General features: G+C 37.6%; 1 protein-coding gene across 4 annotated transcripts in view; it reads right to left on the reverse strand.

Annotated features, from left to right (window-relative positions):
* The window catches only part of LOC150086955 (tyrosine-protein phosphatase 69D-like), an 823111-nt gene that overhangs the window by 25740 nt on the left and 771313 nt on the right, over window positions 1–26058 (reverse strand). For all 4 annotated transcript variants that reach the window (XM_090371707.1, XM_090371706.1, XM_090371704.1 and 1 more), the window contains one exon: window positions 19170–19298. In XM_090371707.1, coding sequence (XP_090227833.1) covers window positions 19170–19298 — 129 coding nt within the window. The remainder of the gene's footprint in view (window positions 1–19169; window positions 19299–26058) is intronic.

Here is a 26058-nt window from a genome sequence, read left to right on the forward strand (position 1 = left end):
AACGTAAAATCTACGGAAACTAAGTATTAACTTTCAAAATCGGTATTTAATTCAAAATAAACCACAGAGCTTGGCTAGAACTATAAAGCTACTTATAGAAAATAATTTAGTATAACAATTAATCAATAAAACGACTAAATAAAAATGAAAACTTAGCGTTTGCTGAAGTTTCAAAAATCTTGACCAACATGGTATTAATGATATATATTGTATTGTATTGTGCTTATATTATGATTTTGTATTGTGGTTTGGTTTGGAGTTTATTAGTGCATCAACAACATAGGCTGTGATGCACCACCTGAATAAAACCAGTTAAAAAATAGTAAAGAAGTGATAAAAGATTACAGTGACCCATGATATTGTTATTGTAGTAGTAGTAGTAGTAGTGGCACGTGATGCAAGAAAGCAAGTGTAGGAGCTTATGCAGCATCAGCCAAAAAAAAAAAAAAAAACACACCATTCCCTCCAAATGCCTGTCCAGTTCCTCCTGAAATTTATTTAACCTATCAACTTCCACAACGACAGATGGAAGTTTGTTCCAGCAATTAACCACCCGCTGGCTAAAGGCAAATTTCCGCACATCTATTCTACATCTATCCTTTCTTAATCTGAACTTATTGAACTTCTTTAATACAATGGTTATCAAAGGCGATTATATATATTTATGCTTTTCAAATATCTAAACAGTGCTTCAAAATTTGCATTATGTGTAGTATTTGCCAAGTATGTGTAGTAAAGTTAAAGGTTTCTGCAGATTGGATAGAGAATAAAAACTGGATTTCCAGTTACTTGAGTATTTAAGGCATTCTATTAGGATATGTTTGATTGTTAGCTGGGTCTGACAGAAGAGACATTGAGGTGGGTTTTCTCCCATTAGCAAGAACAGATGAGTTGCATAAGAGTGACCGACACAGAGTCTTGCCAAAATTACTTTTTCTCATCTGCTTTTCCTTAAACTAGAAGTCCACAACTGAGGTTATTTTTTAAGCTGAAATAGTTTATTATTCACTTGTGTTTGCCACAGATCAGTCCATTGAAGCCTACATGCTGTTTTAACAGTGGATTTATAATCAGCATATGGGACTTTCAGAGGGTAGAATGATTCACTGTTAGGATGTTTAGCTTGTTTGTTATTTGGTTTTTAGGAGCATTAGCAACTAAGGCCATATTGTTCAGTGAAATATGCGGTGGTCATTCCCTTGACCTTTCTGCATCCTCTGTATTTGGTGGTGACAGGCTCGAACCCCGGTCTAATCAAGAAGCCTGTGCTATGCACTGCTGCTCCTTCCCACCTGGCTATGGAGGCGCCTGGATGTTTAGCAGCACGATCTGCACTTTCATTACCTGGAACACCGACATGCCCAGGGATCCAGGAGAAGGTGACCATCTGGTTGGATGCTTGATATTGGTATAATTGAGATCGTATCTGTTTCAGAATGGGATGTTGGGAAGAAGTAGTAGATTGAATGGCAGGGACAGCACTTAAGGAGTCTGTGTATATAAGAGCTTGCTTGAATTGCTGCTTGGTTATATTATCTAGAGCTAGTTTTATTGCATACAGTATTCTGCAGTATAGATACTACATTCTGTAGGAAGAGACACAGCTATTGAAAAATCAGAAAAAATTGCTGCAGCACCTACAGCTTCATCTGTTTTGGAGCCATCTGTATAAATATAAAATTTCTCTGCATTTTCTAAGGCATGGGCTTCATGCAGCTGCTGGAAGTTGTTTTTTTGGCAGGGAGCCTTTTCTCCATCTCAGAAACAAATTATCACAGAGAGGTGAGTATTGAATCCAGATGCTCAGGAGGAGCATCTGGATTCAATACTCACTATTGAGATGCTCAGGAGGAGCAACGTCTTCAAGGATATGCTGGAGGTTAATATTCCAACTAAGCATCAGTTCTTGCAATCTAATACCTGCAGGGCAGTTTTCATTAGGTTTATTATGGTATAGCATTACATACTGAGGGTCAAACAGGTATTCCCAGCAAGGATGAGATGGAATACTTTTAATTTTTGCAGCATAGCTACATAGTAAGGATTTCCATCTGAGGTGCAATGGAGGTTCATTTATGTCAATATACAGGCTGTGGACTGGAGACGTTCTAAAGGCTCCCGTGGCTATCCTTAGGGCATTATTCAGAACAATATTCATGAACAATATTCAGCCGTAACAAGGAACTGTTTCTTGCAGAGTCATAGACAGGTGACCCATAATCTAAGCGGGACTGGATTAAAGTTTTATAAAGATGTGAGAGGAAGGGTCTATCACAGCACCCCAGGAGTAACAGGAGATAGCTCTTAAGATGTTTATTTTCTTTAGATAGACCATTCTAAGGTAGGCTATGTGATTGGAAAAATTAAGTTTACTGTCTAGATATAAACCCAATAAACAAAAATTGTTGGCAAGAGGAATCAGATTGTTTTTAAATATATTTCAGGATTTGGATGTAATTTATAATTTTCGTATTTTACAGAAATTAATTGCAGTCCATTTATTTTCTGCTAACGAATACCCATTCCATTGCACCCACAATTCTATTCTGGCTATGGATAGTTGAAGTTGCCTTTCAATGGCATTCATAGTTTCAATGTTGACAAGTTTACTTGTGTTCGAATATTGCAAAGAATCGGTAGATAACGAGGTCATCAGCAAACTTGTATGATTCAACTGTTTTTGGTATGTCTCATGTCATATTTTTAATTTTTATTGTGAATAGCGTTGCACTCAGGATAGAACCCTGCAGTACACCCTCCTCTTGTTCAAACGATTTGGATACGTTCCTATATCTGACCTGAAACGTTCTGTAGTTTAGGATGTTTTATATAAATTGGGGTAACTGCCCCCTCAGACCAAAGAAACAAAGGTCCTGGAGGATACTATCACCAAGTGGTATCAAAGGCTTTCTCAATATCGAGATTGACCATAACCAGATGTTGTCTCCTTATAAAAGCATTGTGAATGTTTGCTTCTACTTTAATCATCATATCTAAGGTTGAGTGGTTTTTCTGAAATCCATACTGGTTTTGGTTTAGAGATTGTTTGGGAAGGATATATATAGAGCTTCCAGAAGCCATGTTAGCCACCTGTGGACCATTTTTCTAAGACTTTGCCTAAACAGCTAGTCAGCGATATCAACCTGTAATTATTCGGTATGATATGATCCTTACCTGGCTTCAGAAAAGCTAGTACAATTGAGTGATGCCATGAGTGTGGATAAGTATTTTCTAAATATATTCGGTTGTAGAATTTCAACAGGGAATTTATTGCTTTGTTATTTAACTTTTTTAACATTATATAGCATACTCCATCCGGACCGGCAGCAGTTCTTGATGTTTTATTGAGAGACTCCAAAAGTTCCTTTAGTGTGAATGGCTGATTGTATGGGTGAGATGCCTTAGTATAAAAGTTTATACTATGTCGTTCTGCAGATGCCTTAATTTTTTGGAAGGTCTGGCTGTATGTGGACACTGCTGATATACTGGCGAATGACTCAGCTAATGCATTTGCTATTTCTGTTGAAGTGGACAATTCCTGCCCTTTCCAGTTCAGGATTGAGGCTGGAAACTGCACGAATTTGTATAGCATGGTTTTGTTAAGGGGAAGTCTTGCCTAACCAATCTGATTGGATACTAGATGCAGTCACAAAAGAGCTGGATGCAGGGAATAACTTTGATATTATATACTTGGATCTTAGAAAGGCTTTTGATACTGTTGCACATGGAAGACTGCTGCACACACTTGGAGCAGTGTGGCATTGGAGGCAAATTGCTGCTATGGATAAAGGGGTGGTTGAGAGGGAGAAGACAGAGAGTGGTAATCAATGAACACTGCTCATCGTGGACTAATGTTATTAGTCGAGTCCCTCAGGGTTCAGTGTTGGGTCCATTATTGTTTTCTGTATTTATAAATGATATTGATGATGGTATATCAAGCTTAATGTCCAAGTTTGCAGATGATACAAAGGTTTGCAGGGTTGTTAAGGACGCTACTGATACTATGCTGCTGCAACAGGATCTGGAAAGGTTGAGCAGATGGGCTGAGAGGTGGCAAATGAAGTTTAACATTGACAAATGTAAAGTACTACATATGGGAAACAGTAACCCCAGATCAACGTATCAACTCTGTGGTACTACACTGACAGTGGTAGAGAATGAAAAGGACCTGGGGGTAATTGTGCAGGCAGATATGAAGTTCTCTGAGCAGTGCAGACAGGCTGCAAGAGTAGCTCATGGTGTCTTGTATGATATGCAGGAATTTTTCTAAAAGGGATAAGGAGGTGATTATTCCCTTGTATAAGGCAATGGTCAGGCCACACCTTGAGTACTGTATACAGGTCTGGAGGCCTCATCTCAAGAAGGATATATATAGAGCTGCTGGAACGAGTACAGAGAACGGCAACAAGATTAGTGAATGGAACAAAGGGTTGCTCTTACGAAGAAAGGCTTAAGTTTTGCAAATTACAGTGTCTGGAGACTAGGAACTGACGAGGTGATCTGATAGAGGTGTATAAAGCCTTGAATGGTTTGAGCATGCTCAATGCTGATGGGATACTTTCTCTTGCTCAGAATAATCACTTGAGAGGGCATAAATTCAAATTGAGGAAAGACAGATGTAGGATAGATGTGCAGAAATTTGCATTTAGCCAGCGGGTAGTTGGTTGGTGGAACAGACTTCCATCCCTTGTTGTGGAAGTTGATAGCCTAAATAAATTTAAGGCTCAGCTGGACAGGTATTTCGAACGAACGGAGGGGTGAAATGGAAGTGGTTTTTTTTTTTTTTTTTTTTTGGCTGATGCTGCATGAGTTTGCTTTCTTGCATTATATGCCTCTACTAATGCTACTTTACCGTTAAGTGCTTGAATTTTCTTCCAGATGAGTCTGTTGTCCATGTCCTTGTTTATGGTGGAAGGGAAGCAAAACTTATCCAGGGATCTTTCTTTGCTTTTCATCTTATTTGGCAAAATTTGGCCTTGAGTCTTTTAAAGTTAATAAGATTAGCAGTTGTAGGGAATTTGCAAAACAAATTCCAAGCTCGATTTTTGGTCTGTTTAGCATGTGTGCATTCCTGATTCCACTAGTAACTGCTCTGTTTGCATTTCCAGGCAAAGATTTAGTTATTGCAGAATTTGCAGCTTGTAATATCTGATTCGTTATATGATCGGTGACACTATCTATGGGCTGGGACTGGACTACCTCATCATCAAACTGGATTAGAGAAGAATATTCATGCTAGTTTGCCTCACGGAATTTCCAAGCGGATCGCTGCAATGGAGACAAGTTTACTTGTGTTTGAATACTGCAAAGAATCAGTAGATGATCACTGTTTAGTGGGTTATCGAGAACTGACCACTTTGTATTGGCATATATGTAGGGAGAACAGATTGAAAGGTCTATTGCAGTCATGGAGCCTATAGAAAAATGGATATATAGGTAGGTTCACCAGTGTTTAACAGAGTAAGGTTATGAACATCAAGCAGCAATTCTATTATTTTACCCCTTTTGTCAATTTTTGGAGATCCCCATAGTGAATGATGAGCACTGAAGTCACCCAGTAAGCAGAACGGAGACAGCAGCTGATCTACTAGGTTTTCTAAGTCATCTGAGGAGAAAGCAAAATTATCATTTTTTTCATTTATCATTATCAGCCATATGGTGCAAGGAAGCCTGAGGCTTTTGCTGCACCAGGCAAAACAAATTTCTGATTTACCCTGAGAGAGAGAGAGAGAGAGAGAGAGAGAGAAGGGAATCACCAGGAAAGAGAAGAATGATGATATCCAGCTCGGGACCCTGGGTGTGCCAAACCCATACTCACCAGATGTGAACCCCTGGGGTTTAGGAGGGAGATATATAGAAGCTATGGTGATACCAATTACAATGTGCACTGCTACTACTTCAAAAGGAGTCTGAAGAGAAACATGTTTGGATGGAATGTTATTTCTGACAATAATAGCCTCCCCTCCATGAGCTGGCATATCAATACTCCTGTCTCATCTAAAGATGGTATAATTTTTGACGGAAGGACACACTCGTGAATTTAGAATAGTTTCCTGTAAGGCTATGCCAGCTGGTTCATACCATAATAAAACAGGCCTACGTGCTCTGGATTCATAATGCGAAAATTTATTTTTATTACACAGAGCATTAAAAACTACGATAAATGAATTAGCTTTCGGCTGGGTGGCAGCCTTCATCAGATTAAAATACTTTGAATGGCAGTTGGAATAGAGATGCACTGCCAGGATGGTGCGTGAGGCACGTGGTTAATTGTTTGTTGATGTTTGTGGCTGTGACGTATGGTGGTGACGTGGCCAGCGTTTATCTATGGACAGAATTACTGCTTCTGTGATGGGGTTAAGTTGACAACCACTGTTCCTGTTCAACGAGGTATCCGAGCATTTTATACTTAACGGTTGTGGACAAGTCCCACCATTACCTAAGGCGCACCTGGTTGGAATCGTTAAGTATAAAATGCTCGGATACCTCGTTGAACAGGAGCAGTGGTTGTCAACTTAACCCCATCACAGAAGCAGTAATTCTGTCCATAGATAAACGCTGGCCACGTCACCACCATACGTCACAGCCACAAACATCAACAAACAATTAACCACGTGCCTCACGCACCATCCTGGCAGTGCATCTCTATTCCAACTGCCATTCAAAGTATTTTAATCTGATGAAGGCTGCCACCCAGCCGAAAGCTAATTCATTTATTGTAGTTTTTAATGCTCTGTGTAATAAAAATAAATTTTCGCATGGTTCATACCAATCGATTAGATCCTGCAAATTGTCTTTTGTATTCCAAAAGTCTCTGCAATTCCATTGAAGGATTTTTTACATTATGTAGTTTTATGTGTTATTTTTTAGTTGTAGCTTGTTTGTATTGATCAATTTTTGTTTTGTCTTTCTTAGGAAAGATGGGGCAGGTCATGTCCATCTCATCGGTTGCATGTAATTCTAAAATGGCATCTTCTGAATCATGATATTCGTTGATGTCCATTCCGGTGGTGAGTGATGATTGCGGTTTCATGGTTTCTGACACTTTTGGTTTTATTGCTGATGAAACATCCGTTGGTATGGTAATTGGGGTATTACTGGACTGCTCACTTGTTTTTTGTGTAGGACACACTGTTTTGAAATAGAAAGCAACAAACGTGCCCAGTTCGCAATTGATATATTCGGAGGAACTGATACTTCAGTTTGGATCCCCACAGACTGTAAAGGTTGAGCTGCTGTGGCATATGTTTGCTTTGTCTCTGTTTTGTTTATCTGTCTTCTTGCCTCTGAGTATGTCACTTTGTTCTCTACTTTATATTTTTGAATTTTTTTTTCATTGCTTCCATAACTCACATGTTTTTGAGAAAGCTGAATGATTACCCTTACAATTTGGGCAATGCGGAGTGGTAGTGGCACGATCAGATTGGTTATGATCTTTTGACCTGCAGTTAGGACATATTCCCTCAACATGCAGTCTGGGAGTGTCCATATTTTTGGCATTTGTAGCATCTGATGGTATTCGGAATGTATGGTCGGACAAGGCAATGCAGGTAGCCTGCTTTCACTGATGTTGGTAAGTTAGGAGTGCTAAAAGTAAGAATTATGCTCCTTGTTGGAACGAGAGTACCATCTTTTCGGGTCATGATTCTCCTTGCTTGGATGACTTTTTGATCATGTAATTCTTGGACAATTTCCTCCTCTGATACAAGTAATAAGTCCCATTCTGTTATTACTCCCTTAAAGGAGTTTAAGGTGGCATGGGGAGTAACTTTTATTTGGTGCCCTCCAAAGGTTGTGATCTTTAATAGCTTCACAGAATGTTAAGGTTGAGTAGTCTCTATTAGAAGATTGCCCGATTATTCAGATTATTTATAATTCAAAGATTGCCAGAAGTCGCCTTACTGACTTAGATGAACCAGCAGCAGACCCAATGCATTTCTGCACTAGAAAGGGTAATATTTGCTCAGAAGCTGACTGATAGAGAGTACAAGATGAGGAAGGCTGGTTTTTTTTTTTTTTTTTATTTAGGAGCATTAGCAACTAAGGCCATATTGCTCCGGGGATATGCGTGGTCATTCCCTGACATTTCCGCATCCTTCCGTATTTGGTGGGCACGGGCTAGAAAAAAAAAAAAAAAAGGTAAAGTGCAGCCATTATCAACCCACTGCAGGATGGAAGCCTCCTCAACAATTCATGCTGAGGGAAATGGACCATAATCTGCCACGCTGGTCCAGTGCGGGTTGGCAGATCGACCGTATTCAGGTCTACTCAAAGAGCGTGTGCTACTGCACTCCCGCCCTTGACCACTCGGCTACGGGCTAGAACCCCAGTCTAATCAAGAAGCATGTGCTACGCACTGCTGCTCCTGCCCACCTGGCTACGGAGGTGCCGAGGATGGCTGGTATATCCTCTTTAGGTGTTGTTTTCAACCTCTTGGGTTGCGAATAGTCATTTTCATTGTCATTTGCTAGTCTTGAGCTCGATGGCTCTAAAGATCGAAATGAACTGTTTTCCATCTTTACTCCTTTCAGCCCTGGGAGAGTGGATTTCTTCTCCCAGGTTATCGGCCCTGCCACAGGGAGGCAGGAGCAGTGCCGCTAGGGTGACCAAGCGGTATAAACGTTAGTGTTAGTCTAAAGGAAAAAGAAAGAAAGGTGGTTTTCCTTTCTTAAACTTGCTTATAATTCATAAGACTAAGTTTGTTATTGATTAACGAGAATGTAAAAAAACTTTTCAAACTGAAGAAGAACTGTGGCTTTGAGTAAACATTCTATGAATCACTCAGAAATCACTTGATCACTATAATGCTTGGCACCCGGGGCCACAGCGACCCATGAAAATGGTCACTATGTTGAAACATATTTATATGCTATATAAGAATTTAAAAAAATGTTAAAAAAGTATAGACGATATATAAATAAATATTAAAAGGATATGCAATAAAAGATTATATTTTAAATAGATCGAAACAAGTTTATCAATTTTAATTAGTCAGATATCAGATATTATTGGTCATTGTACAATAATACCTGACTGAGTGTATAGGGCTCAGTCAGATGACTAAAACTGGTAAAAGATTTACATTGTTCATGTCTAAAACATAGATATTCAGTTAAAATATGTCTAATGGTTAAAGAAGTGTTGAAATCCTTACACATAGGTAGGTCTTCAGTCTCGGAAAATAATGTGTAAGATGACTATGTCCTTCATGGAGGTGAGCAAGAACAACTTCCTCTCTGTGGTTCCTACATGTATTAGACTAGACTAGACTGCCATGTGTGGATTACAAACTTAATTCTGATATAACTTATTTGTGATCTGTCCATGCCATTCACCACTGTTGCCATTGGGAGTGTAATGTATTTTGTACTACTTGCCTGTAGTCTGTATAAGGGAACAAGCATGCTGTGATTCCCCTGGGATTGTGCTGCTCTGGCTGCAGCATCTGCCAGTTCATTTTCCTTGATCCCAATGTAGATTCATAAAGAGAATATGACTTCTGCTGAGCCCTGGACAGGACTAGATAAGGATTATATCTCATCATTGATAAAGCCTGTAATGCACTTAAAGAAGCTGTGTATGCCATACACCTTTGACAATTATAAGTTTTAATGTGATCCAAGGCTAGCTTGGTAGCATACATCTCTGTGGTGTATATACTACACTCATGGGGAACCTTCTTAGATACCATACTATCTGAGAAGACAATAGTGGATCCCATAGATGATTCTGATTTTGAGCCATCAGTGAGGGCAGGCAGGAAATCAGAGTAAGCAGACCAATGGACAGCATAGAGTTATAGGTAGACAGATGGTGAAGTGAAGAAGAAGAACTCTTTATTATATACACAAGACACATGCCATACACAACACCCTTCATGGCTACAAGCCAGATGTTACAGTTATTTGAAGATAGCTTGCTGTTTTTCAGCTTTTATTTTTGAGGGTCAGAAGCTTGGGGGGGTGGGGTAAGATGTTTTGGCAAATGCTTTAGCAAATGTCTTCCCTAGAATTTGCAATTACATATCCATTATACTCTAGGATCGATGAAGGGTATGATGTGCATTTTCCAGACTTTTTTCCAAATTACTTTTGGTGTCACTGCCTGGCTGATGGAAGATGTGAAGCAGATCCAAGATTCCTTCTGATTCCGATGTCTAACATAATGTTCATTTGTGCTTGCATGTTTGAAGGCTACTAGATTATCTGTGCTGGAATATCAAATGAAATATCCATTATGCTTTGTTTTGAACCAACTTTTTGAGCCTTTCTTGCTGCTTCTGCTGTGCTTTCTGCATTCCATCATGGTTTTGGAAATAGTGGAAGCCAAGTTGATATCTTTGAAATTGCAATTGCTTCTGCTTGGACAGTACTTTCTGTGATGTACTTTACTGTGTCATTAATTGGTTCCAGGATGACTGTGGTGGTATTAAACATTGTCACACGTTTGAAGGCATGTTTCAGTCAGTGTGATCGATCCTCCACTTGGTATCCCACTGCAAAGAGTGGATATCACAGGGAAGTGATCACTACCATAAAGGTTCCAATGTACACACTAGGTGGAGAGAAGGGAAGCATATAGAGAGATCAATCGCAGTAAATATATGGTAGGCATGTGGAAAGTGTTAGAACCCATTTAGAAATAAGGTGTTATTTAGAAGAGCCAGGTCAATGTGTTCGAGCACTATCCTACAGTATATAATGTCCATTGAAATCCCCTAATAGTAGAAAAGGGGGAGAGCAATTGCTGAACAAGGCTCTCAAGGTCTGCTTGAGAGGACGTTGTTCCCAAGTAGCAAAGGTGTAGTTTGAAAAGTAGTATGGTTACTCACAAGGTTGATGACTCCTCTGTGGGCAGGTCCATCCACAACATTGTCTTTCTGGATGATTCTTCAGTTACTCAAATAAGGGTCCTCATTTGCTTTTAACCCATTCACCCGTGGGTCGCTGCAGCTAATTATCGGACATTGCGACTCATGGGTGTCTCGTTGTGCTACAAGTCTTATATTCAGTTTTGGCATTAAGCGCCCAATGTTTAAGCATTTTATTGGATTCACCAGTCCTCCATATATATTTATCTACCAAATGTCAGCCCAGGGCCAATATTTTTTATTTATTGAGGTTTTTGTGGGGTATAGAAAATCATAGTAGTTGGAATAGAAAAAGGAACCAATAGTTGACAGTTTTTATTTCAAATATAATTATTTTTGTTTACAGTGAGTTATGTTTAAGCATTCTAGACACAAAACGGGTTGATTTTCACAATCTTGACAAAATGTTTTAACTTTTTTTGCCTTCTGGTCTGCTTCTTTCTTTCCTTCTTTTTCAGAAATTTTCTTGTAACACTCCCTGCAACATTTCCTTTCTTTGCTTGATTTTCCATTTAACAAAAAGTATGAATTCTGCCAGGTGCCTTTGTTACTTTTGTAGTAGTCTCGCTATTCAATAAACTGTATATTATACTTTCTTGGAATTGAAGGATGGATAGACGATTATTAGTCCCAAATTTACTCTGTACCACCCATGCATTGACTAGCATGGCACCAAAGATGATCTCCATTGTAGCTTTTTTATACCATTTTATAGTTTTACGCAGGCTACTATAATATGATGCCATTTGGTCAGATATATCTACTCCCTTCTTTGCTTGATTGTAGCTGATAATAATCAGGTTTCTTGATTTTTTTCCCCTTTTTATTGTTCTTTTCTGTCTCAATAATTTTACACTGATGAGTTTTGCATGTTGTTAGCATCATTACTGGTCTTTTATTGATCCATTTCATGATTTTCACTCCTTTTTATTCTCAAGAGTGATTATGTCTCCCCATTTCATTTTTTTACCGTAATATTCCTTGGTATTCCTTTTCGATTGCTTCTTAGAGTCCCACTGAGACAGGTTTTCTTTTCTAATAACTCTTGTGCCAGAGGGAAACAGGTGTAAAAATTATCCGAATAAAGAACATGTTCTTCATTGAGCAGATTAGCCATCAGTTTCATTGAGAAGGCATGGGAATGTCCTTTACTTCCACTGAATCACCCTTTCCGGTATAAATAGAGATTTCATGAGTATATCCCTTGGGAAAACATAATTCATAAACTTTGATCCCATATTTATGAGATTTGTTAGGGATATACTGGCGAAAGAGTAGCCTTCCATGCCAAGGGATCAAACTTTCATCAATTTGACGTAGAGCGGATATCATCTTTTAAGGGCACAAAAGGTGATATAGTTGTACACGTTGGCACTAATGATATCAAGAGTAGGAGACCGGCAGAATTATTTAACAAGTACAGGTCACTGTTGAAAAAAAGCCGTGAATTATGGTTGAATTTGAAAGTGTCTGCAATTCTGCCCAGACACGATAGGAGGGAGTATATGATAAGAGTCTTGTCGATCAATTCTGCCCTGGAAAGATTGTGCAAGCCTCAAGGGGTAGAATTTTTTTCAGCCTGGACTGTACTTGTTAACACGAGAGACTGCTTCTACAGGGATGAGATACACTTAAATAAAAAGGGTGCAAGAATATTTGCTGATGCTATCGAGGCAGTGTTAGGTGGGTTGGAAAACTGCTAGCTTGGGGGGGGGGGAGACAAAGACTAATAGATTAACAGTAGCCACTGGCAGAGGTGAAAGAGATTCTTGCACTGCTTCTATTGGAATGAGCAGAAGCCTGAAAAACAAGATGCAGGATATTTCAGAGACTGCTGGGAGTCATTGCGGTACAAGTAAACACATGGGTTGTGTTAGGGTAGCTAAGAATAGAAACAGGTGCATGTATACTTGCGTGTACACCAATGCTAGGAGTTTAGTAAATAAATCTGGTGAATTTGAGGTATTACTCAAAACATCAAAGGCAGTATTTTTGGGATTTCAGAGATGTGGTGTCACACAGATATAAGGAATGCAGAACTGGAATTTGGGGAGTACAACGTCTACAGAAAGGACAGACAGGATAGCAAGGGAGGAGGGGTTATGCTATTAGTTAAGAAACACATAAAATCCAAGGAAGTGAAGCCAGTCGACATCGCTGGGCAGTGCAGTGTCGAGTCAGTTTGGTGTGACTTAAGCATTGGGAGATCAAAATTGAGAGTAGGAGTGTGCTATAGGCTTAATGACTCAGATGAGTATAATAAGAACTGTACAGGGAAATAGAGTGGGCCAGTAAATCAGAGAGTCTTATAATGGGGGATTTTAATTTCCCAGATATTGACTGGAATTTGTGGGCTGGTCACTCACACACTAGCAAGGCTTTTGTGGATTTATTGGAATGATTGTTTTCTACATCAGCATGTTCGGGAGGCAACTAGAGGGAGTAATACTCTTGATTTGATTATCAGTAGTGATTCTTCATGCATTAAGAATCTGCAGATAAATGAACCACTAGGTGGCAGTGATCACAGTGTGCTGAAGTAGGATTTACTCAAAGAGGTAACTACCATTAGGGGTAAAGGGAAGGGTTATTGCTTTCGTAAAGGTGACTACGATGGACTGAGACAGTATTTAAATTCTATACAGTGGGAACAACGGATGATGTTACCAACAGCAAATTCAAAATGGGAAGCATTCAAAGAACTTATCTTGGAAGCTACTAGGCTTTACATACCAACTAAGAAATATTGTTCAAGGTTTAGGCCTAAATGGATGTCAGATGAACTAATGAGACATATGGCAGAGAAGAAAAATGCATGGGATACATACAAATTAACACGTGACACAGAAGCCTATGATAGATACAAGTTGATCTGTAACCAAGTTACAAAGGAGGTTAGGCAGGCAAAGGCAGATTACGAGAAATCTTTGGCAAGGGATGCAAAGAAAAACAGCAAAGAGTTCTTTACTTATGTAAACTCTAGAAGGAAGGGGATGAATCAGATTGGTCCACATGATATCGATGGGTCAACTGTTGATGATCCTGCTCAGGTAGCTAACAAACTGAATGAATATTTTGCATCAACATTCACACATGAGGAGTTATTCAGCGAGGGGAATGCCAGAGGTGTATTCAACTCTGGCAGTAAGCTAGAGAATCTTGTAATAACTGAGAGTAAAGTGGAGGAGAAATTGTTGAAGATAAAGAAAAGAAAGGCACCTGGGGTTGATGGGATCTATCCAGTTATATTAAAGAAGGCAGCAAAGGAAGTAAGCAAACCCTTAGCCATAATTATGAGAGCTTCCTTGGACTCAGGGTAGGTACCCATAGGCTGGAGATGTGCAAATGTGACCCCAATTCACAAAAGAGGATCAAAGGCTGACACAAGTAATTATAGACCTATGAGTTTAACTTCTGTTCCAGGGAAATTAATGGAGGCACTGATTAAAAAAGCACTGCAGGATCATCTAGACAAGACTTCAGTTATAGCTCGAACACAGCATGCTTTTGTTAAGGGGAAGTCTTGCCTGACCAATTTTATTGGATACTATGATGCAGTCACAAAAGAACTGGATGCAAGGAATAACTTTGATATTATATACTTGGATCTTAGAAATGATTTTGATACTGTTGCACATGGAAGACTGCTGCACAAATTGGAGCAGTGTGGCATTGGAGGCAAATTGCTGCTATGGATAAAGGGGTGGTTGAGGGGGAGAAGACAGAGAGTGGTAATCAATGGACACTGCTCATCATGGACTAATGTTATCAGTGGAGTCTCTCAGGGTTCAGTGTTGGGTCCTTTATTGTTTTCTGTATTTATAAATGATATTGATGATGGTATATCAAGCTTAATGTCCAATTTTGCAGACGATACGAAGGTTGGCAGGGTTGTCAAGGACACTACTGACACTATGCTGCTGCAACAGGATCTGGAAAGGTTGAGCAGATGGGCTGAGAGGTGGCAAATGAAGTTTAACATTGACAAATGTAAAGTACTTCATATGGGAAACAGCAACCCCAGAGCAACGTATCAACTCTGAGGTACTACACTGACAGTGATAGAGAATGAAAGGGACCTGGGGGTGGTTGTGCAGGCAGATATGAAGTTCTCTGAGCAGTGCAGATGGGCTGCAAGAGTAGCTCATGATGTATTGTCAATGATATATAGGAATTTTTCTAGCAGGGATAAGGAGGTGATTATTCCCTTGTATAAGGCAATGGTCAGGCCACACCTACTGTACTGTATACAGGTCTGGAGGCCTCATTTCAAGAAGGATGTAGAGCTGCTGGAACGAGTACAGAGAAGGGCAACAAGATTAGTGAATGGAACAAAGGGGTGCTCTTACGAAGAAAGCTTAAGTTTTGCAAATTATAGTGTCTGGAGACTAGGCAGCAGCGAGGTGATCTGATAGAGGTGTAGAAAGCCTTGAATGGTTTGAGCATGCTCAATGCTGATGGGATTTTTCCTCTTGCTTAGAATAATCACCTGAGAGGGCATAAATTCAAATTGTGGAAAGGCAGATGTAGGATAGATGTGCGGAAATTTGCCTTTAGCCAGAAGGTGGTTGGTTGGTGGAACAGACTTCCATCCCCTGTCGTGGAAATTGATAGCCTAAATAAGTTTAAGGCTCAGCTGGACAGGTATTTTGAACGAACAGAGGGGTGAAGTGGAAGTGGGTTTTTTTTTTTTTTTTTTTTGGCTGATGCTGCATAAGCTTGCTTTCTTGCATCAAATGCCTCTACTAATGCTAATGCTAATGACCAAGTTTTTTTCCTGGCTTTAACACGCTTTGAAAATTCGTATTGGCTTTATCTAATAAAATTCTGATTTCGTTGAGATGGTCTTGTCCATTGTCAGTTTCATTGTCAGAGAAATGCCAATATTTCAGCAGATCTAGGAAACGATCTCTATGCATAGATTTCCTAATGAGATTATTCGAGTATAAATCTTTTTTTTGACCAGTGTAATCTTATACCTGGGACAAGAACAATTCCCATTATCAATAATATTCCAAGAAATTTTTCCAATTCCATTTCAGTGGTTGGTCTCCAATCAGGGTGTTTGTATATTTCTAGCTGCTGATGACAAACAGTAATGTGCATATCTGTTGGTTTCAGTCACCATCATCTGAAGGATATCGTCAGTTAGAAACAGTTTGTATATGTTGTAAAGTTGGTTCAAATCAACATCAAAAGGATTTCAGCATCTTTATTATATTCATTAATTGAAATTTCAGTTTTTCCTACTTCTTGCCAAATAAAATTTTCAGACTTAAATGCATTGGAGATTACTTGATAATGTGGGTCATTATTTTCATCACTGATTTCATGATGTTCATCACTTTCATCAGATTCTTCTGAGGTTTGGATCTTATTATCACCATCATTGTAATTGGAATGTATGTCTAAATCACCTAATTCTGACCCATCATTGGATTTATCACTAAAGAAATATTGTTGCTTCTCTTTTGTCCGCAAGTCTAACTCTGTTCTCGATGTCCCTGGATGATTTTCATCATGTTTTTGGACACCTTTTTCTTTCAAAAGAGGTACATCTGAATCATCACTATCACTTCTCTTCATCAAACATTCATCTTTAGCTCGTTTTCTGTAAAAAGAGGAGGGGGTTTATTTCAAAAACTTTTTAGAAATAGGTATCTATAAATACGAAACACGATAAACGAAAATTCGAAATATCTAAAGAGTTTACCTCAAGCTCCAGATTATAGTGATAAACGAAAATGTTCTCCACATGTGCATGTATTTGAAATGAAGTCAATATAGAGGCAATAACTATTGTCAGTCTCACTGACAATAGTTATAGTCAGACACTGTGTTTGATGTCATCAAACAGCTTTAGAAAACAGGCCTTGAGCTTCAGGTTGCATATTATTATTATTATTATTAGCCATATGGTGCAAGGAAGCCTGAGGCTTCACCAGCCAAAAAAAAATGTTGAGTTTCCCTGAGAGAGACAGAGATAGAGAGAAGTAGAAGGGAATCACCAAGAAAGAGAAGAATGATGATATCTGGCTCAGGACCCTGGGTGTGCCAAGCCCATACTCACTAGATGTGAGCCCCTAGGGTTAATCACTGTATACTTTCTATTAACAACCGACAACCTGATTTAAGCTAAACTTTATTAAGATAAATAAAATAAATACTAAAATGGATATAAAATAAAATCATTAAAATACATAAAGGTATAAAAATATATAAGTAAAAGTCAATAAATTATAAAATATAAAATAAAATAGTAGCTTTTGGGGAGAGGTGTCGCAAGGTGTCCTTTCTACAGCTAGTCAGTGAATGGATTCATGATTATGCCCAGTGAACTCCTGGTATTTTACCTATATATATATACACCAGTACACCATTCACCAACTATCAGTGAAATGGGAAGGTGTTTTTTTTTTTTTTTTTTTTTGCTGATGCTGTATAAGCTTGCTTTTTTGCATCATATGCCTCTACTAATTATAATGCTAAAGTGTGTTGTGATTTTTCCAAGAGATTTTTTTAATGTTACAGGGAGTAAGGTGTTTGGAAAGTAAAAAAATTGCATTACACAATTTATGAATAGTCACAATTTTGTATATAGGCATTACAACTGATATCAAAGAAAATAACTAGCTCAAATCATCACCACAGAGATGCATAATGCTTATTCGATAAGATTATTACATCAGAAATAGCATAATTTTAATTTTGGTTGATTTCAAATCCATTAGATGCGGTATCAGCAGGTTGCATCAACAGACGTAAGCTTTTATTTTTATTATTATTGTTATTATTATAATTTTAGAAGATTACAAGGCTGAAAATTGCCACATGGTGTGATTGATATTAGGGAATCAGACAGCCAGGGTTGGCTTAAGGGGTCAGCCAATGTGGCATTGGCTCAGGGCAGCAAAGTTTAGGTAGTGCCAAAATTTTGAAAGACCAACATAAAATATCATTCTCAATCAACAAGAAACAAGTGAACAGTTTAAAAATCAAATTCTACGTAGGAAATTAGGGTTGAAATTTTTGAACTGTTTCAAAAATAAAAAACTGTTAAAGTGAATTTATCTGCTGCCTAATTGTCCAGTACAACATTTTGAGCCAAATAAACATTACAGGCTTCTGTAACTAAACCCTCTAAGAGGTCAATTTGAATATATCACAGGCTGTCTCCCTGCCTCCCTGCTTTTATAATTAATTGAAAATCTTTAAAAATTGCAGAACAGATGATAAATATAAATGCCTTCTAGACCACTGTTCCCAATCTGTACTCTGCAGACCACTTGCAGTCCATGTAACTTATGAAAGTGGTTTGCGGGGCTTAACAGTAAGCAGGGCTAGGCAACAATCCTATTAATACTGATGGAAAATACAGATATACCTATAACAAACTAATATATATATTACATATGTTAAGTACAACTAAATATAATTTTATTTAAAAATAGTTATTAATATATTTGCTTGTTAATCCTTTTTTTTTTTTTTTGTGGACTGTGGCTTCTATTTCAAATATAAAAACATTCTGCAGCTTATATCCCAAATATAAAAGTGTTTGTTTGATGGCTTCTATTTCAAATATAAAAGTAATCTGTCCCTTAAAAAGACTGAAAAACACTGTTCTGCATAATGTGAAAAAAGTTAGCAATTCAATTGGGAATTGAACCTGAATTTTAGCAAACAAGAATTTGTCTTGAAAGAGAACGAGGTTTGAATGACAGAGAAGGAAAATTTTAGGATCCATTTTTTTTAATATTTTTGACAGAAAAATCTAGTCACTGAAAGACAGGCCTAAGTTGAACATAAACCATAACAATCAATTTCAATATGTATTTAGAAATTCTGTGTATAGATGGTGATCAGAAATTATCTCTTTCATTCATTTATACAAAGAATTAAAATATTTGCAAAACCATTTCAAAGGCAATCCAATGTCAACAAGTATCTTCCGTTTTCTCACCCTTCAACACAGCATAGTACTATAAGTTCTAATATCTTTCTTTTGCGCTTGGGGGTTTCATAAAAGAAAAAAAAGTCAATAAGGTTTCTCTGTATTTCTTACACTTTAATGCAGTGTTTAAACATATTATAAATCTTAAAAATAAGATCAATGGATGTTCTTTATAAACTAAGAAAGACTAGCAACCTTCACATACAGAAGTATTAGTGCTTTTGCTTACTTTACTGGTGTTAAGAGCAATAATTAAGAAGATGCATTCAAAATTTTGTATCAATTATGGGGACATTTTGATTAACTAACAATAATAATAAACATGAATTTCTCATTGATTGTTACCTTCATTGTTGTAATTGAAAACTGTCTTTTAATATAATAAATTCCTTTCTCTGTACTATTCAGCCTAATTCTGATTGAATCATAATCTTTTTCTTCCCCTTCATCTGGCCAGTACTGAGGACATTTTGACTGAAAAACATCAATTTTCAAAATCAAGCAGTCTATTTTGCAATTAAAGAATTTTTATTCCATTTATGGCTTATAAGTAGACTAAGAGGATAACAAAAAGTTGCTAATAGAGATTTTTCAATTTTTTTTTTTTTTTTGTTTCTAATCAAAAGTTTCAAGTATCAAGTTTGAAACTTGATAAACTGATGAAAATTTTAAATAAAATAAGAAGATATCTCAGTGCATTGAAAATAGATTTACTTCCACATGTTTTTACCTCACCTTGGTAAACAAACACTGAAGAAGTGTTTGTTTAGTACTGGATTTAATTTACCTGGTTTAAAAAATATATACAAAAAACAGAGACAATGCACAGAGAATCAGGTCACTATCCAGATTAAGGAATAATGGTAGCATCTTAGGTGTCCTTCTTCGTCACATGTACAAGATGGTGGCTAGTCTGGTTATTGGCTGGGAATCTTCAGCTGTCATGTGATGGAATAGCTTTGATAAAAGGTTTTCCTATTTTTTAATGTCCTATTTTCTAATAGGAAATTAAATTTCCTATTAGAAAATTAATAATATCAAATCAAAATATACTGCACCATGGACTTGTTAATTTATTAATATAAACAAATTTTATTCATTTTCTACTGTAAAATATGTATTAGATTTGATAAATAATCTCTAAAACTTAAAAATTTAATAAATAACAACAATGCATTTGCACATTTTTTTTAGAAAAAAACAATTATTAGTCATTCAAGGCAGATGAGAAAAAATGTGTTATATTTATAAGTAAGGAATGTTCATTTATTCCCTTGAAAAGATGAATCTCCTGGATCAAATAATCCATTTTTTGGCTATTTTTCGGAAAATGGACGTATATAGCGAAACATAATAGAATTAGTAAATTCATTTCTCAGGTTGGCCGTTTACCATGTAGTGCATCAGAGTTGGTTGTCTAGGGTGGAGATCTCAACTTAAGCTGTGTTTTCACTTTGCTTACTATGTGTTGTTCATGTGGATGTGAACAAGTTGCATTTAAATTATTAATTTATGGCACGGGGAAGATTATTAGAAGGTCAAATGATTATCTAACTACTGTTCATGAACAAGTTGAAGTGACAGGGTAGATGCCCACGAAGGACTTAAATTGGGGGACCCATCAATGCCAGAGCTTGCACTTGATCATCAGGCAACACAGCAGCAACCTTCAGGGCAGAATGCACTGGTCCTACAGAAGCTAGTTACTGTCAGTGACTCTATTGTCACAGAGACGGGAAATATATTGTGCAAAAAAGGATAGGTGGAATAGGAACAGGGTATGTCTGCCAGGGGCAAAAGTAGATGATGTTTTAGAGCAAATATCATCTTTTAAGGGCACAAAGGGTGATATTATTGTACACATTGGCACAGCACTAATGACATTAAGGGTAGGAGATCTGCGGATTTACTTAACAAGTACAGGTTAATGTTAAAAAAAAGTCGCAAGTTAGGGTTATATTTGAAAGTGTCTGCAATTCTGCCCAAACATGATAAGAGGGAGTATATGATGAGAACCTTGTCAATCAATTCGATCCTGAAAAGATTCTGGTGGTCAATACATCAAAAGCAAATATTGTTGGGATATCAGAGACACACGGATATAAGCAGTGCAGAATTGTAATTTGGGGAGTACAATGTGTACAGAAAGGATAGACAGGACAGGAAGGGAGAAGGGGTTATGATGTTAGTTAAGAAACACATAAAATCTAAGGAACTGCATTCAATTGACATTGAATTTAGTGGACAATGCATCAGAGGTAAAGGGAAGGGTTTTTGCTTTCGTAAAGATGACTACAGTGGTCTCAGAGAGTTTGTAAATTCTATACAGTGGGTTCAAATGATGATGTACCAAAGGTGAATTCTAAACGGGAAGTCTTCAGGGACTTAACCTTGGTGGGTACTTGGCTTTTCATACCAACTGAGAAATACTGTTCAATGTTTAGGCCTAAATGGATATCAGATGAATTAATGTGACTTGTGGCAAAGAAAAAAAATGCATGGGATGTATATAAATTATCGGGTGACACAGAAGCCTACAGCAGATATAAGCTAGTCTGTAATCAAATCATAAAGGAGATTAGGCAAGCGAAGGCAGATTATGAGAAATCTTTGGCAAAGGAAAACAGCAAAGAGTTCTTTACTTATGTAAACTTTAGAAGGAAATGGATGAATCAGATTGGTCCACTTAATTGATGGTTTGACTACTGATAATCATGCTCAGGTAGTTGATAAACTGAATGAGTATTTTGCATCTACATTCACACATGAGCAGTTATTCAAGGAGGGGAATGCCAGAAGTTTATCAAACTCTAACAGGGAGCTAAGTTATTTTTTAATAACTGAGAGCAAAGTGGAGGAGAAATTGTTGAAGTTAAACGTAAGGAAGGCACCTGGGGTTGATGAGATCTATCCAGTTATATTAAAGGAGGCAGCAAAGGAAGTAAGCAAACCCTTAGCCACAATTATGAGAGCATCCTTGAACTCGGGGGAGGTCCCCATGGACTGGAGGTTTGCAAATATGTCCCCAATTCAGAAAGGAGTATCAAAGGGTGACAGGAGTAGTTATAGACCTGTTAGTCTAACTTCTGTTCCTGGGAAAATAATGGAGTCACTGGTTAAGAAAGCAATGCAGGATCATCTAGACAAGACTGCAGTTATAGTTCAGACACAGCATGGGTTTGTTAAGGGGAAGTCTTGTCTGACAAATTTGATTGGATACAATGATGTGGTGACAAAAGAATTGGATGCAAAGAATAATTTTGATATCATATACTTGGATTTTAGAAAAGCTTTTGACACTGGCACATGGAAGACTACTGTACAAATTGGAGTGGTATGATATTAAGGGCAAGTTGCTACAATGGATAAAAGGGTGTTTGAGTGGGATCAGACAGAGAGTGGTTAACAATGGATACTGCTCTTTGTGGACTAATGTTATTAGTGGAGTTCCCCAGGGTTCCGTGTAGGGCCCATTGTTGTTTTCGGTATTTATCAATGATATTGAGGAAGGTGTATCAGGGTTAATGTCCAAGTTTGCAGATGATACAAAGGTTGGATGGGTTGTTAATGACAGTGATGATAGTACACTACTGCAACAGGATCTGGAAAAGTTGAGCAGATGGTCTGAGAGGTATCAACTTAAGTTTAACATTGACAAATGTAAAGTACTGCATATGGGTAGCAGTAACCCCAGAGTAATGTATCAACTGAGTGGTACTACCCTCAGAGTAGTGGAGAATGAAAAGGACCTGGGGGTAATTGTGTAGTCATATATGAAGTTTTCTGAGCAGTGAAAAAAGGTTGCAAGAGTAGCTCATGGTGTCTTGTCAATGATATACAGAAATTTTGCTAGCAGGGGTAAGGAGGTGATAGTAATAGTAGTAATAGTAATTGTGACATGTGATGCAAGAAAGCAAGTGTATGAGCTTATGTAACATCAGCCAAAAAAATTACACAACCATTCCCTCTAAATGTTTGTTCAGTTCCTCCTTAAATTTATTTAACCTATCAACTTGCACTACGCCAAATGGAAGTTTGTTCCAGCAACTAACCACCTGCTGGCTAAAGGCAAATTTCCACACATGTATTCTTCAACTGTCTTTCCTCAATTTGCATTTATGCCCCCTTAGGTTCGTAATCTGAACAAGTGGAAGAATCCCATCAGAATTCAGCATGGTCAACCCATTCAAGGCCTTATACACCTCAATCAGATCACCTCGCAGGTGCCTAGTCTCCAGCTGCTGCAATTTTCAGAACTTAAGCCTCTCTTGGTAAGAGGATCCCTTCATTCCCCTCACTAACACGCTCAAACAAATCTACATGCTGTACGCAGTACTCAAGGCGTAGCCTGACCATTGCCTTATACAAAGGGACAGTCACTTCCTTTTCCCTGCTAGCAAAATTCCAGTATATCATTGACAAAACCCCATGACCTGCAATTGCAGCCTGTCTGCATTGCTCAAAAACTTCATATCCAACTGCACAATTACTCCCAGGTCTTTTTCATTTTGTACCACCCTAAGTGTAGTACTGCATAGTTGGTACGTTCCTCTGGGGTTACTTCTACCCATATGCAGTACTTTGCATTTGTCAATGTTAAACTTCAGTTGCCACTTTTCAGCCCATCTGCCCAAATTTTCTGTTGCAATAGCTCACTGCCATTACTGTCATTAACAACTCTGCCAACCTTTGTATCATCTACAAACTACCGCGGTTCGAGCCATGACCACCAAATACGGAGGATGCGGAAAGGTTAGGGAATGACCACCACATATCCCCGAAGCAATATGGCCTTAGTTGCTAATGCTCCTAAAAACCAAATAACAAAACAAACAAACAAACATCTGCAAACTTCAACACTAAGCCTGATATACCTTCATCAATATCATTGATAAATATACAAAACAACAGTGGACCCAACACTGAACTCTGAGGGACACCACTAATAACATTAGTCCACAAAGAGCAGCACCCATTGATTATCACCCTCTGTCTTCTCCCACTCAACTATTCTTTTATCCATTGTAGCAACTTACCCTTAATACCATTCTGCTCCAATTTGTACAGTAGTCTTCTATGTGCAACAGCATCAAAAGCTTTCCTGAAATCCAAGTATATGATATCAAAATTATTTTTTGCATCCAGTTCCTTTGTACCCACATCATAATATCCAATCAGATTTGTCAGACAAGACTTTTTCTTAACAAACCAATGCAGTGTTTGAATTATTGCTGTAGTCTTGTCTAGATGATCCTGCAATGCATCTTTAACCAGTGACTCCATTATTTTACCCGGAACAGAAGTTAAACTAACTGGTCTGTAATTACTTGTGTCACCCTTCAATCCCCCCCTTTGTGAATTGGGGATACATTTACACATCTCCAGTCCATCGGGACCTCCCCTGAGTCTAAGGATGCTCTCATAATTATGGCTAAGGGTTTGCTTAGTTCCTTTGCCGCCTCCTTTAATATAACTGGATAGATCCCATCAACCCCTGGTGCCTTTCTTATGTTTAACTTCAACAATTTCTCCTCCACTTTGCTCTCAGTTATTACAAAATCATTGAACACCCTGCTACAATTTGATAACCTTCTGGCATTTTCAATTCTTAATAACTCCTCGTGTGTGAATGTAGATGCAAAATACTCATTCGGTTTGTTTGCTATCTGAGCAGGATCATCAACAGTTGAACCACTGATATCAAGTGGACCAATCTGATTGTCCCCTTGTATAAGGCAATGGTCAGGCCACACCTTGAGTACCGTATACCGGTCTGGAGTCCTCATTTTAGGAAAGATGTAGAGTTGCTGGAACAAGTACGGAGAAGGGCAACGAGATTCAAGAAAGGAACTGAAAGGAACAAGGGATTGGTGTTACCAAGAAAGGTGTAAGTTCTGCAAATTGCAGCTTCTGGAGACTAGGCACCTGTGAGGTGATCTAATTGAGGTGTATAAGGTCTCGAATGGATTGAGAAAGCTCAATGCTAATGAGATTCTTCCTCTTGCTCAGATTACTCACCTGAAGAGGCATAAATTCAAATTGAGGAAAGACAATTGTAGAATAGATGTGTGGAAATTCACCTTTAGCTAGTGGGTGGTTGGTAATTGGAACAAACTTCCATCTGTTGTAGTGGAGGTCAGCAACTTAAATAAGTTCAAGGCAGAACTAGACAAACATTTGGAATGAATGGATGGGTGAAAGTGGAAGGGTGTATTTTTTTTGGCTAATGCTATATAAGCTTGCTTTCTTGCATCATATGCTTTATTAATGCTAATGCTGTGTTTAACGATTCATTAATAATTAGTGGTGGAGAATGAAAAAGTTTCTGGATTTGTGCATGAAGCATTAGACCGACACAACCATTCATCCCAAACAACTTAGGTTTAATATACTGAGTATAGGACTTCATGCAGCTTACAGAAACTTACACATAAAATTAAATAGTGTCTTCCTTCATTTTAAACTTTTAGATGGTCTTGTTTGTAGAATTTGCATGTTACTGTTAGGAATCTCTGTCACCAGAAATTTAAAAAAAAAAAAAAAAAACATTATTCATCAATGATATACATTATTTCAAGGTTGTCCTATAATAAAATAATAATATCGTAAAGAACTTTGCCATTTTTCAAATGGGCACTGTTAACACTGCCTACCTGAAAAATGGGTAGTGTTAACTGTTTGTTCCAAGATCTTGTCTGGAACAAACTTAACTGCTCCTATCCTCAAGGTCCACTGCTACCTTCTTCAATAATATGATTAATCAACCATTTTGTTATGGCTTCCAAAACAAAATAATAATTTTTCAATGCTAAAGAATATTCACAGTCTGTACAATAAAATAACTAAAAAAATTAAAAGCTTAAATTTTCTCTAGCTTTTGACAAACCTGTTTTCTATAAAACAATGGTGTTTTTTAAGCAACAGTAGATTTAAGTGATTTTAATTTTTTACTGTACAGACAATCCATGTATATTTTATTTTTAGCATTAAAATATTATATACATAGTTTTTTATTATAGGTCATGTTTTAATAATTTTATTATGTAAATGATTCCTGATGTCTAATGTCTTTTTTTAATGATACTGCATTCCCCTGTCAGTGTACTAAATAACAAGGATATTAAAAGGTAATGTTTCTGGATTCTGCAGTGAATTCTGTCATCAGACAATAAAAGAAATTTCACTGAATCCAGTAGTTGATTAATATATAAATATTAACTGAGAATTTGATATT

The sequence above is a fragment of the Mastigoproctus giganteus genome, chromosome 4, assembly GCF_048544385.1.
Source record: "Mastigoproctus giganteus isolate SK-2022 chromosome 4, ASM4854438v1, whole genome shotgun sequence".
In the NCBI taxonomy this organism is placed as follows: domain Eukaryota; kingdom Metazoa; phylum Arthropoda; class Arachnida; order Uropygi; family Thelyphonidae; genus Mastigoproctus; species Mastigoproctus giganteus.